This window comes from Dendrobium catenatum, unplaced genomic scaffold (genome assembly GCF_001605985.2).
Source record: "Dendrobium catenatum unplaced genomic scaffold, ASM160598v2 fragScaff_scaffold_1220, whole genome shotgun sequence".
Lineage (NCBI taxonomy): Eukaryota > Viridiplantae > Streptophyta > Magnoliopsida > Asparagales > Orchidaceae > Dendrobium > Dendrobium catenatum.
The window spans coordinates 2,774,111-2,787,256 of NW_021319682.1; the positions used below are offsets into that span (position 1 = coordinate 2,774,111).

The 13,146-nt window shown below is 32.1% G+C and overlaps 1 protein-coding gene across 1 annotated transcript; it reads left to right on the forward strand.

Annotated features, from left to right (window-relative positions):
- The first annotated feature begins 818 nt into the window (after positions 1 to 818).
- Positions 819 to 6,719, forward strand: LOC110104375 (thylakoid lumenal 17.4 kDa protein, chloroplastic). Its single transcript, XM_020833451.2, has 4 exons — positions 819 to 1,003; positions 1,316 to 1,440; positions 2,444 to 2,690; positions 6,197 to 6,719. The coding sequence occupies exons 1-4, from the start codon at positions 892 to 894 to the stop codon at positions 6,418 to 6,420; spliced, it is 708 nt and encodes a 235-aa protein (XP_020689110.1). The 5' UTR covers positions 819 to 891; the 3' UTR covers positions 6,421 to 6,719.
- Positions 6,720 to 13,146: the final 6,427 nt, after the last annotated feature.

Genomic DNA, 13,146 nt, shown 5'->3' on the forward strand with positions numbered 1-13,146 from the left:
TAATTTATATAATTTAAACAAATAATAATTAAGTTATTTAATTAAATAATTAATAGTAGAATTAGTGCATAAATTAAATATCTAATTTAACTTAATTGATTAATTAATGATATAATTAGTAATTAAATATTAATATAATTACATTATTTAATATTTAAACTCTCATTTTGGTCCATGTTAGTTTGTAATTATCTTTGTATTGAATTTTCGATCATTTTATATGACCTAAAATTGGTTTTATTATGTTTTATGCAATAACCTTAATTTCATAAATATCTCCTTTAAAATTAAACGCCTCAAAGTTATTATCGATTAACTTAATTTATATAATTTAAACAAATAATAATTAAGTTAATTAATTAAATAATTAATAGTAGAATTAGTGCATAAATTAATTATCTAATTTAACTTAATTAATTAATTAATGATATAATTAGTAATTAAATATTAATATAATTAGCTTATTTAATATTTCAACTCTCATTTTGGTCTATGTTAGTTTGTAATTAACTTTTTATTGAATTTTTGGTCATTTTATATGACCTAAAATTGATTTTATTATGTTTTATGCAATGATCTTAATTTCATAAATATCTCTTTTAAACTTAAATCTCTAACCGCCATAAATCCTGATATATGTTTCCAAACAGTTTCTCAGGATTTAACAAGATTTAACATTTAACATATCAAACGATTTTTAGGATTTAACACATTTCGAATTTATTAAATCCGTATTTACAGGATTTATTAAATCCCACTAAAGTTAAATCCCGCTTGTTGCCAAACAGCCCCTATATATACGATTTTAGATATACTGAGACGAAAAATTTTGCGGAGATAGGGAAAGGATAAATAAGAGGCTGAGAAGCGCGCTTTTCCTGCCGAAAAGAAATGGCGACGCTCACTCTTGCCGGAGCTATCTCCTCCTCCGCCGCCGTCAAGTCTCCTCGCTTCCCACTGGCGAAAAAAATTCGATACCCCAGTCAGATCATCCAATGCACCGGTACGATATTCGTCTCTCATTCGACATCGAGTTTTCTTACTATCTCTTTCCACGCATAACAATTTAATCTAATCCACGCCCAAATTAGAAGTAGAAGCGTTAATTTGAAGTTAGGAATCAGAGGGAGGAGTTTCTATTCTGACTCTGAGGGATTTTATTCTCTTTGGGTTCATGAGCTTGCTCTAATTCAAAACCCTTGAATTCTCTTGGCATTTTATTGGATTATTGGTTTAGTGATTGTTACCGAATAGAAAATTCCGAGCTGTTATGCGTTGATGAACTAAAATTAATGATTTCTTTAGTTTTCTTCAGCACGTGAGGAAAGGTGCGGTTGCATGGATTCTTGTTGCTCGTTTAAGGAAATGAGAAATGTTGCATGTGGTTTGCTTGCTGCTTGGGCACTGACAGCTGCCTCTCCCGTTTTTGCTGCAAATCAGGTAGGAAGTGCGGACAATCTTATGTTTTTATTCTTTTCAGTTTGACTCCGTTCCATTCATACTAACCTAATGGCGTGTTGGTGCTATGTAGATTTTCTTATTCTTCTTAAAAACACCCAACGTCGATATTATGGATCGTCTATCTTAATTCATTAGAATTCGTGCTAGGAAAACTGGTGCAGTTGCTTGTGTTGGAAATAATTAGAAGCTGATTGATGTAGTGCAGGGTTAGAACCACCCCACATTAGAAGATGAGAAGTAGAATTTAAAGAAGTACACCAGAGGGAGGCGAATTAGAGACATGGGAGGGAGATAAATTTAGTAAGAGAAAGAATGGAATCTCTTAGGAGGGGTCGGGAGGGAGGGAGGGAGAAAGGTGGAGGAAAGTGAAACCTTCTTTTAATATTCTTCATAATCCCATTATAAACCTTAGGCTCTTATTTATAAGAGAATTAGCAATAAGAAAAAGATTATCTCAAAATAGATATGTCTAAATAAATTTCAAATGAATGAACAAATATTTTTTAAAATATAAAGGATAGAATAAATCATGCTATTGGTGTTAAATGTATGTCTTGATTGAATGGTCTCCATTAATTACTTAGAGGTATGAAGAATTCTCCTCCATTTAATTATGATGTTGAAACTCATCAAGCAGACTTGAAGAAATGGATTGCAAAACATCATTTGTCACTCACAACTCGTCGATTAGTAGATGGAAAATGAATGAAATAGTTTGCCTGAAAAATTGTTTTCATATATAAAATGAAGTATCTCTATGTCATTGGTTATGACATTTGACTTAAAAAACCACTTTCCATATTTTCGAATATAATCTAGGCTTGATCATGATAGATCAAGCAAAAGTGAAGGACCTCTTATATCCTAACCATATATATATAACTTCTGTAATTGCTTATATCCTTCTAATTGAATTCATCTTAGCATTTGATCTTGGTCACTTTTTTTTCTACTGATTTACTCTCCTTTGTTTTTTCTCCAGAGGCTTCCACCTCTATCAACAGAGTCAAACAGATGCGAACGAGCATTTGTTGGGAACACAATCGGTCAAGCAAATGGTGTATATGACAAGCCACTTGACCTAAGGTTTTGTGATTACACAAATGAGAAATCAAACTTAAAGGGTAAATCACTAGCAGCGGCTCTCATGTCAGATGCAAAATTTGATGGGGCTGATATGACAGAAGTAGTGATGTCTAAAGCTTATGCAGTGGGTGCAAGCTTCAAGGGTACATTGCATTTATTTTCCTTTTCAGTTTAGCTAGTGCTTTATGTGGATGCAGTAGCTGATGCAATACCTTTTTTAATTAACAAATTAATATTCAAGCTCCTCGTTTTCCTTGCACAACTTTTCTCTTCCAAATACCCAAAAATATGATGCTTAAAAAATTTCTGGACAAATAAATTATTTCTTCCTTACATGAATTAATTCACCAATTATATTACTCTATGTGAAATAATTTCTCTGTAAATTTTTTATAATGTCTAAATGAACTATCATATTTTTGGATGTGGAAGAGAAAAGTCACAGGTGAAATGTTGCTTTGAAGCCAACCTCTCAGTATTTTTGCACAGTCTATAATGATAGGCTAGAATGATTAAAATGTTATAGTAATTCTTTTAAGAGAAACCCTAATGACTAATGAATTTAATTAGGGTTACCTTAATTGAATTCCTATAATATTTTCTAACCATTTTAGCCTCTCATTGTGGGTTACACAATAGCATTGAAAGGTTTGTAAAATATTAAGTTAGTATCAGAGTATTGATCTTTGATATATAGTACAAACAAAAAGAGGATATCTACATGCTTTTTGAGAGAAATACTGAGTTGAAGGGATAATTTTTGTCTTGATATCTATAGAATTAAATCAAGATGCAATTGAAAGCATATCAATGGCTTAAGATGTTAGTCAGTTGCTCTTTGAATTTAAGGAATTGTGCCCCTTATGAGCAATCTGATATACTATAACCACTTAGGGATATCTAAGACTTTATTGGGTCATCAGACCCCACATACTCCATTATAGGATGAACTCAATTGAACATATATAATTGAAAAGACAGGTGGATTAGGCATTAAAAAGGATTTTTTAGAGAGAGCGTGAGTTCTTGCACAATAAATGTTGCGCTTAAAAAGGATAGAAGTTGAAAAATGTAGATAAAAGTTGAAAAAATGTATGTGGATATTTGACAATTAATAAGATAATGATCAATTATCAATTTCCTTTATAAAGATTAGATGATGGGTTAGACATAATGATTGTGGCTATGGTTTTCTCAAATTTTGATTTGAGTGGTTACTATTATAAGAATGAGTGGAAAACCTCTTTTAAGATAAATGATGGTTTATTTAAATGATTAGCATAGGCGTTGGGATGAGGATTATGATTCTTTGTTCTGAGACTTTTTATTGAAAAAATTCCAGTTGTATGCTTTGACAACATTGTGATTCATAGCAAATTAAGGGAGGAACATTTAACACATCCTAATAAATTCTTTGAAAAGTTAACAGTTTGAAAATTTATGTGTTTATGAAAACAGTATTGATTTGTCTTTCCATCCATTATATTCTTGAGATTTATATTGTTTGTTGACCTAAAAAATGTTAAATATATTAGATATTAGACAGAACCTTCCAGTATCCATAATACTTAGAGTTTTTACTATTTAACAACCTTTTATTGAAGATTTATCAAAGGGTTTAGTAGTGTCATAGCACTAATTCCTAATTGTCTTAAAAGAGGGAGGATTTAAATTTTTGAAATCTATTGAACATGCCTTCAATAATATCATGGAGAAACTTGCTATTGTGCCTATATTAAAATTGCCTATTTTAATAAAAAAAATTAGGTTTTCTATAATCCCTTTGGCATAGGAATTGGAGTATTCAATTAGGATGGACACTCAATTGATTATTTTAGTAAAAAATTAAATGATGTAAAATAAAAAATATTCTAATTATGATGGAGAGTTTTATGTTGTACAGTCACTTTAATATTGACATTGTTTATTGATGAAGTAAATTGTCTTATATTTAGATCACCAGGCTCTAAAATATCTGAACTAAAAAAAAAAACTATAACATATGCATGCCAAATGAGTCGAATTTTTTACAGTAATACACTTTTTTGTTAAGACATTGTGCTGGAATTGACAATAAAACCATAGATTTGTGAGTATTAAGAAAGACCATACAAATTGTAAAGATTTTAATGTACCTCAATTGAACTAGTGTTTCACCAATGTATTATAAATAATTCAAGACTAATGATGGTTTTCTGTCTAGTGGAACTCTATTTGGCATTCCTGATTTATCTACATAAAATTTTCTTATCTTTACAATTTAGAGTAGCTAAGACCAAGTAAGACAGCACAAGACTTCATATACCGTTACCTATTCCATATAAACCTTGATAGGATATATGCATGAACTTTGTCCTGTCCCTGTCGGTGATGCACCTTTCCAAATCGATAGTTTCCTGGAGTAAAATGTGAATTGAACTTTACAAATGAGAAAGTGGGATTTGTGGAAAAGTTTCTTCTGTTGGAATTAATGTTGAATGTATTGAAAACTGTTTGAAGAGATATAGGCAGATTTAATGTAATTTTAAATGTATATTCTTTGAATGTTTCATAGTTATGGATGACTACTTTGAAGGGGCAACTCGTTGTAATGTGGTGAAGCTTTATTTTTTTCCTTTTGGTCTGATTTCTATCCTCATCCTTATCATTTATATTGCTTAGTCACTGATTTCGAGTGAATGATTGAGATTTTGTCTAGTAATATATGTGCCAAAATTTTGCTTGAAGTGTGGCTCGATTTATTGCTGAATATTATTACTCAGTTATTTTCTTGTGGAATTTTAGATTTTGAGGTGATTACTAAAGTATTTTTTGGAACATATTTTGCTGCCCTTTTATTAAAAGCAGCAAGTTTTTCAATAATTATGCATTAGTAAATTGTGAATTTTTAATTTGTTTGTGTTTTCATCTTATATCTCATTGTAGGTTATATTAGAAAATCAGGTGACATTTATTGAAGATAAGGCAATTGAAAATAGATTCTAGGTGGTTTGTATATTTACATTCAAGTGTAGTTAATTGTAAATATACCCATTTGATGGATAAATAAAATTAATATGGTTGTATTAGGATGGAAAAATGTGTAGATCTTAAGTAACATAGTTATACATTGTTCAAAATGATTTATGAAAACTAGATTTAATAATTCAGGAAACAAGAAATAAAAGCAAATAGAAAATTAGGATTCATAAAGCTAACCTCTAATAATTGGAATAAGGCTAATGATGATGACTAGTTTATTTGGCCTTATACGTTTCAACCCCAAAACCAAGCTATCTTGATTCTATCCTCTTACCAGTTAGGCCACCCAAAATGTAAAAGCAGCTATCGATTGCCACTGTCCTCAAACCACATACTAAAACATTGAGGTTTAAATTATGCAGCCGATCACAAATCTTTATTTAGGTTTTGTTTGGGATAGTTTTCTTGTTGTTTCTTAAAGCATCTATTCAGTATAAAACTTTTTTGAAAAAAAAAAATTGTACAAAAAAGTTACTTTTAAAAAGCAAGAAGAAAGCTGTCCCAAACGAAGCCTTAGATTATCACATAAAAGTGGGTGCTTGATGTTCATAATATCCACATTAAGTTTCAATATCGCTTTGGTCTATGTTTGTGTAAACAACTAAAACTAAATATGATAATCTTGCAGGTGTGGATTTTTCAAATGCTGTAATTGATCGTGTCAATTTTGGAAAAGCCAATCTTCAGGGAGCAGTCTTTAAGAACACGGTTTTGTCAGGTTCCACCTTTGACAATGCTCAACTTCAAGATGCTGTGTTCGAAGATACTATAATAGGATACATTGATCTTCAGAAACTCTGCACAAACTCTACCATAAATGAGGAGGGACGAGCTGAGTTAGGATGCCGGTAAACTTTCCATAATCAGTTCTTCCTCTAGTTACTCTGTTTGATTTTGCTGTTCAGTTGCTATCTTTTGACATTCAACTAATTGAAGCATTTAATTCAAGTGTCTTTTTATGCTAATCAAATTACATTCTCTTTCAATTTGTATATTAGAGGGCAATTTATGCATTGTGGTTAATATTATAAATTCTCCCAAAGTGGTATGGAAAATTAGTGCTGATCTCACTGCTATGAGAATAATCCTGTAAAATGCGTTGAGGTTGTGTTGAGTGTTGCTATGAGAATAATACTGCTATTAGTTAAGTATGTATTGTTGTACGAGCCATTGTGTTATGTTACATTTAGTTTAAATGGAGAGTGATGTGGAACATCATAGTTATTGCCTATCTAAGAAATAACTTATTTAGTTTGTTACAAGTTTTCTAGAACATTCTATAGCTATTTTATATATATGTAAGCATTGTAGTAGGATGGATGATGAATATTACATAATTTTAAGCCTTTGAGCTTGATTTGTTCTTCTTGTTCTTGGAATCCCTTCAATCATCTTCTTCTAACGATCCAACATTTCTCTCTCCACATCAGAGAGGGTTAGAAATCCATGGTTTATTTACTGAAAAATTTCAAAGCAAGTTACAGCTTGCAAATCTCAATCAGCTCTGAGCTCTATATTGTGTCCCCCTGATGGGCGCATTTAGATTTTATGGGATTCCTCTCCAACTTATGCACTTTGCACTTATTGTTAAACACTGGGACTATTTGATCCCAGGGCATGTAGACTAGTTTAGATAACTTAGATGACCCTCTGGTTTTCCTCTTGATCTATTTGACATAATCTCAACTATCAAAGTGGAATGGATGGCTGATTGAAGGTAATTGAACCATGCCATTACATGCTAAACTGGATAGGACCTGGGGTTAAAGATATACATTCATACATGCATTTTTTATGAGACATTTTTGTTTTGGATATCTGGCTATCTGATGCAGCAAATTTATTGCTATTCTCAAACGACAACTTTCTGAAAAGAGGAGAAGTTCGTTTTATTTTTAATATTTGAAGACCTTTCATTTAATTTTTAAGTTAAGTGTTACAGAGATGAGGATGCTCCGGTGGATTAGTGGCTTTACTCTTAGAGACAGGATATGAGATGAGCATATACGTGAAAAAGTTGGAGTAGCTCCAGTGGTAGATAAGATTAGAAAGAGCCGTCTTAGATGGTTTGGTCATATAAAACGGCGGCCTTCCGATGACCCGGTTAGGAGAGTAGATGTATTAGATTTAACCTATTTTAAGAAAGGTAGGGGTGGACCTAAAAAGACTTGGTTAGAAATTATTAGAAATGACATTTCTCAATTAAATCTAAATGAGAATTTGACTCTTAACAGGACACAATGGAGAAAAATGATTCATGTAGCCGACCCCATATAGTGGTATAAAGTCTTGATGTTATTGTTGTTGAAGGGAACATATAGGGTGTGAGAGAGAGATTCCAATACCAGACTAGAAGATTATGTGCTTGCAAGTTGAATAGAAACATTCATTATGTGGTGTTCATCTAACCATGGTCAGATGAAACAGGTTAATTTTAATTAATGGTGACTTTATTTTGAATGCTTTATGGCGTAGAATGTTGGCCATTAAAAAAGAAGCATAATATTAAGTTAAATGTTGCAAAGATAAGGATGCTCAAGTAGATGAGTGGCTTTACTCTTACAGACATGATACAAAAAGAGCATATACATGAAAAGGTTAGAGCAGCTCCAATGGAAAATAAGATTAGAGAGACTCACCTTAGATGATTTGGTCACATAAACGGTGGCCTTCTGATATCACGATTAAGAGAGTATATGTATTAGATTTGGCTTATGTTAAGAAAGGTAGATGTAAATCTATAAAGATTTGGTTAGAAAATATTAGAAATGATATTTCTTTATTAGATTTTAATGAGAATTTGACTCTTATAAGGAAACAATGAAAAAAAAAATCATGTAGCCAACCCCATGTAATGGGATATAGGCTTGATGTTGATATGATAAATTTACTTTGAACAATATGCATTTTAATTTCTATGATGTTTAAAATATTCATTACTCAAAATTCACAATTTTATTTATTTTGTCTTATGTTCAACAACTTGATAAATAACTAAATCAAAACTTAAACAAAGTTTAATTAACCATGTGCTACAATACTAATCAAACAATTAGCAACAGTATATATATAATTAGATATTATTATTCTCTATCTCAAATTGATGTTTGAAAATAAAAGAAAAATCTTATTTCAAAGAGAATCAGGCCATCCCTTACAAATCTGCTTACAAATCACCAAAACTTTCAAAGAGAAGATAAATAGGCAATGGCTCATTAGGGCATCTCCAACCGAACGGCAAACACTTGTTTGCCGTTCTTGTTTTGCTCCAACCGATCGTCATTTTTTACGCCATTTGATCGCGGATGAACAGTGCGACGCCAATATTGGCGTTGCAGTTCACTCACGCCATTTTTTGCTCTCAACCGGAAAAACGCGCGAAAGGGAGGGCGATCGTTACCTTCTCAAAAACACCTAAAATGGCGTTCGATTGGAGCATCACCGCGCCATTTTGGAGTTTTGCGTTACTTTGCCGTGAAAAATGAAGTTTTCGGTTGGAGATGCCCTTAGCTTCTCGAAGTTAGAAAATATATTTTCAATTTAATGAAGCCCCAATTGTAAAAAGAGACACAGTGAGACCTTTTTGCCTGAGAAGAAGAGGAGAGGAGAAGAGGATGAAAATCATGAGATTAAAGACTTTGATTGTTTGAGAGAAGGAGAGGAAAAGTAGGAGACTTTCAAATGATGCTGGCAGCTTTCTTTTTCTTCAAGATATGGACAAGCATAAACTGAAACTTTTACAGTCAATTGCGTCACAAGCTAGTTTTACCGTCAACTTATTTTTAGGAATTGAACAAATTTAAATAAAATTTATAGAGGAGCAAGTTAGAATACACGGCATATGCATAAACTTGTTTAAATGCATAATATTATTATGTTTGCACGTATGCCGAAAGTGATGGTGAGCAATTAGCTTAATCAAATATTGAGCAATTGGAAAATTTTGTGTTATACATCAAAGGCTAACAAATGTTAGAAGATAGACATTGGTTAGCATCAATTAACTATCGAGGAGGAATGTTGAATCACTTTCTTTATAGAAGAACATAGAAGAAACTATGGAATATATGAATCGGGCATCATCGGATGATATACATCAAGCATTACTCTTTGGTAGTCATTAGAAAATGATCGATGAAGGACATCAGAGATTAGGAGACCAAGTAATCGGGAAGATAAGAGTCATTTGTCATTTGATGGTTCACATTATGTGATGGCCGATGTGGAGAATCAGAGGTTGGATAACAGAGCCCTACATGGGGTCTTGGTTGGGTACCCACGCTCTGCACTGGCGGGCTTTGCCCACCCACACCCACCTATGGTGACTTTCCGGATGTCATATCCACCCACACCCACCCACTTTCCAAGCTTATTGAATGCAGTCTGCCATAGAATAATGGCCTTGAGGTTTTTTGTCATTTTCTTTGACTGCAAACTTTCAAGCCACATATCAAAATTTATCATGATCGTGACTCGGTTAAGTGTTGCGCACTGTGTAGTAAGGATTATTATAATATACTGCATGTATATGATGATTAGTAATGTAAATTGGTTCTCCTCTGATGTTGAGTACCCACCCATACCCATCCACGAGGCTATGGGCGTACCCATACCCACCCATGCCCATTGGGTATGGGTGGGTGTGGGTATGGGTACCCAATGCAGGGCTCTGTTGGATAATATCAATCTATCTTACTTGATTGTTCCTACTTATTGAAGATGACATAAGATAATTAGGAAGGCTTATATTGGACTTAAATAGCTAACAAGCATCAAACACCACTCATTGCCACATTGGTATCCATCAGACAACAATCGATGGAAAACATTGGAGGTCGGACAAAGATAAGCGATCTAACTTGATTATTCTCAATTTAAGAAGGGAAATCAAATGACTAGAAAGACTTGAAATAGATTTTTGTGGTTGGCAAATGTCGGTATTCATTCCTACTATGCACCAAGAAGCGATCAATGAGGAATATCAGAGGTCGAGCAACATTTAGTGTTCTAATATATTCACTCTTTATAAGAGAGGGGATCAAGCAACCGAGAAAATACTATTGAATGTTACAAATAGTTAATGAGGAATGTCAAAGATTAGGAAACATCTAGAATTTTCCATGTAGAATGAGTGATTGATAAATCAAAATCAACAAGTGACTTTTAATTATCACTATGGAAGGCATCAATGTCAATCGATGATCGTTGTCTAATGATGATGATGATGATGATGATAGACACCAACATTAATCAACATTTGATGTTGGGTGATAATAAATAGAATTTGAGTTTCTTAAAGGCTGAAAATCCTCTCCATGAATACATTCAATCATATGGTCTAAATTGGCTCATTTGATACTCTTTTTTTTTTAATCTTAATGAATCAAAATTGCATGATCTTAAGCCTGCCTACTGCACCTCGCCAATACATTCATTTTGAATTTATGCAAACAAAGTTCAAAGCACATTAACTTCTCCATATGGCATTGAGAAAATTTTAATTATACTTAAAAATATTTGATTTAAGTTTCTTTAAGCTCAAATCAAGACATCCTTGACAAAAATGTGTTATCCTTGCAAAATCAATTGCTCTTAAAAATATATTATAAGTAATTTCAAACCAATTGTTGACATTTTTTACCTAAATGCCTGAGCATAAATATTTGCTTGAGTGTAAATACGCTGAAAAATAATGAAAAAGCAATAGTCAAAATCTGTCCCAAACGATGCCTTAGTTAATTAGCGCGAAACATTTAACTTTGTTAATGCCATCATTTGATTTCATATTATTAAAACTATCCATCATTTTAAAATCTATAAAATTCTTAAAAATTATTTTTAATTAAATAAAATATTGCTTCTCAATCAAATAAAAAAAAAATCTTCCTTATTTAAATTATATATTTTTATCTACAAGCAACTAAATGGGAATTTCAAATAAACTATTAACTATAGATTTATAATATTTTACACACATTATATGTCTTCTAAGATCTTCATTTAGGTCTAAATAATTCAATGAAATCACATCAATCACCCATATGATAACTAAAATGTTTAAAATTTAATATAACCATTAATATAAAAACAACAAAACTAAATTGGACAGTCTTTTCTGTGCCAAATCGCCTTCTATTATTTCCCTCAAAACAACTGCTCTTAATACTCCTATTTCAACAAGTTCAAATCAAACTGAAAATTGTTATTCAATTCCAAAGAACAATCATCATCAGCAAATCCAGCCAGATACATCCATCCTTCAGCCTGCAACATCTAAACTTCTTAACTATCCAAAGGTCAGATACATCCATCTTCATTAAGCAAATAGAATTCATCCAAGGAAACAAAGGTGAAATTATTATGTGCGGTTATTGGTCGCCATCCAGAGACGAATCAGGATGCGTCACATCATCATTTGCTGCGTACTAGGTGATGTAACACATCCTGATTTGCCTTCGGACGGTCCAGTGGCCGCATGTAATAATTTCTCGAAAGAAAGACAGCACAGAACTAGCAGAAACAACGTTATATTTGAGCTTCAGTTTAATCTTTCAAAACACAGGCTCAAGAATACAGCAATGAAAATGTCACACAATGGATCAAATGCATCAACAAAAGCCAAGCATATTAACACAAGAATATAGTAAACAAAACAGTCGCAAATCATTACCACCACCACCACCACCACCACCACCACCACCACCACGGACACCAATTCAATACTCATTTCAATTAATTATGTTAACCTTAGACAGGTTTCAAGATAGACACTGACCATATTCATAAGTACAGAGAAATCCAGTCCCTTACGAACATTACAGATGGCTACATTGATGATTTATAACGGTTCTGATGAGGACATCCGAGATCAAATATAACATCTTTGTGGCTGGCTAGTTGAATAATTTGTGCTAGTTCACAGAAAAATTTATCTGGCTAATGAACATTTTTTTACTAATACATGAATAAAAAATTTTGCTACTATTCAAAAATTTATAAGAGACTAATATTCTATTCATGCCTATATAATATATTTTCTGACTATTCAAACATTTGCATGAAACTATTGGTCTATTCATGCTAATATAATATATTCTCACTAACCGTTAGCATTTATTGTAAGAAATTTCTATTGGATAGATTTTTCTAAAGCTACTAATTCTACATCAATTTTTTCTATTATGGTTATTATTAGAGGAAGTACGTGATGACTTCATCTAAAATATTTCTAATGGCGAAAATTTTATGGCTAGTAGCTAAATAATGACTAAAAATTTTTCTAAACAAATATCTCTTTTTGTAGAGATATTATCTGACCTAAATTCTAGGGAATAAATTTTTTGAAAGAACTTCATAATAAGTCATTATAATCCCAATCCTCTTTTTGTCTATTTTTACCTTTCTTAGCTTTTTCATCTAGATCTTTCTTTGTCATGATTATTTTCTTTTGAGTTTGGCTAGATCTGTCTATCGCGCGCGCTCACGTGTGTGTATATACATATATATCCTCCTTAGTATCTAATCTATTATATAAATCATTAAAAGCAAAAATCTTTGCATCGCATATTGCTTTCATAG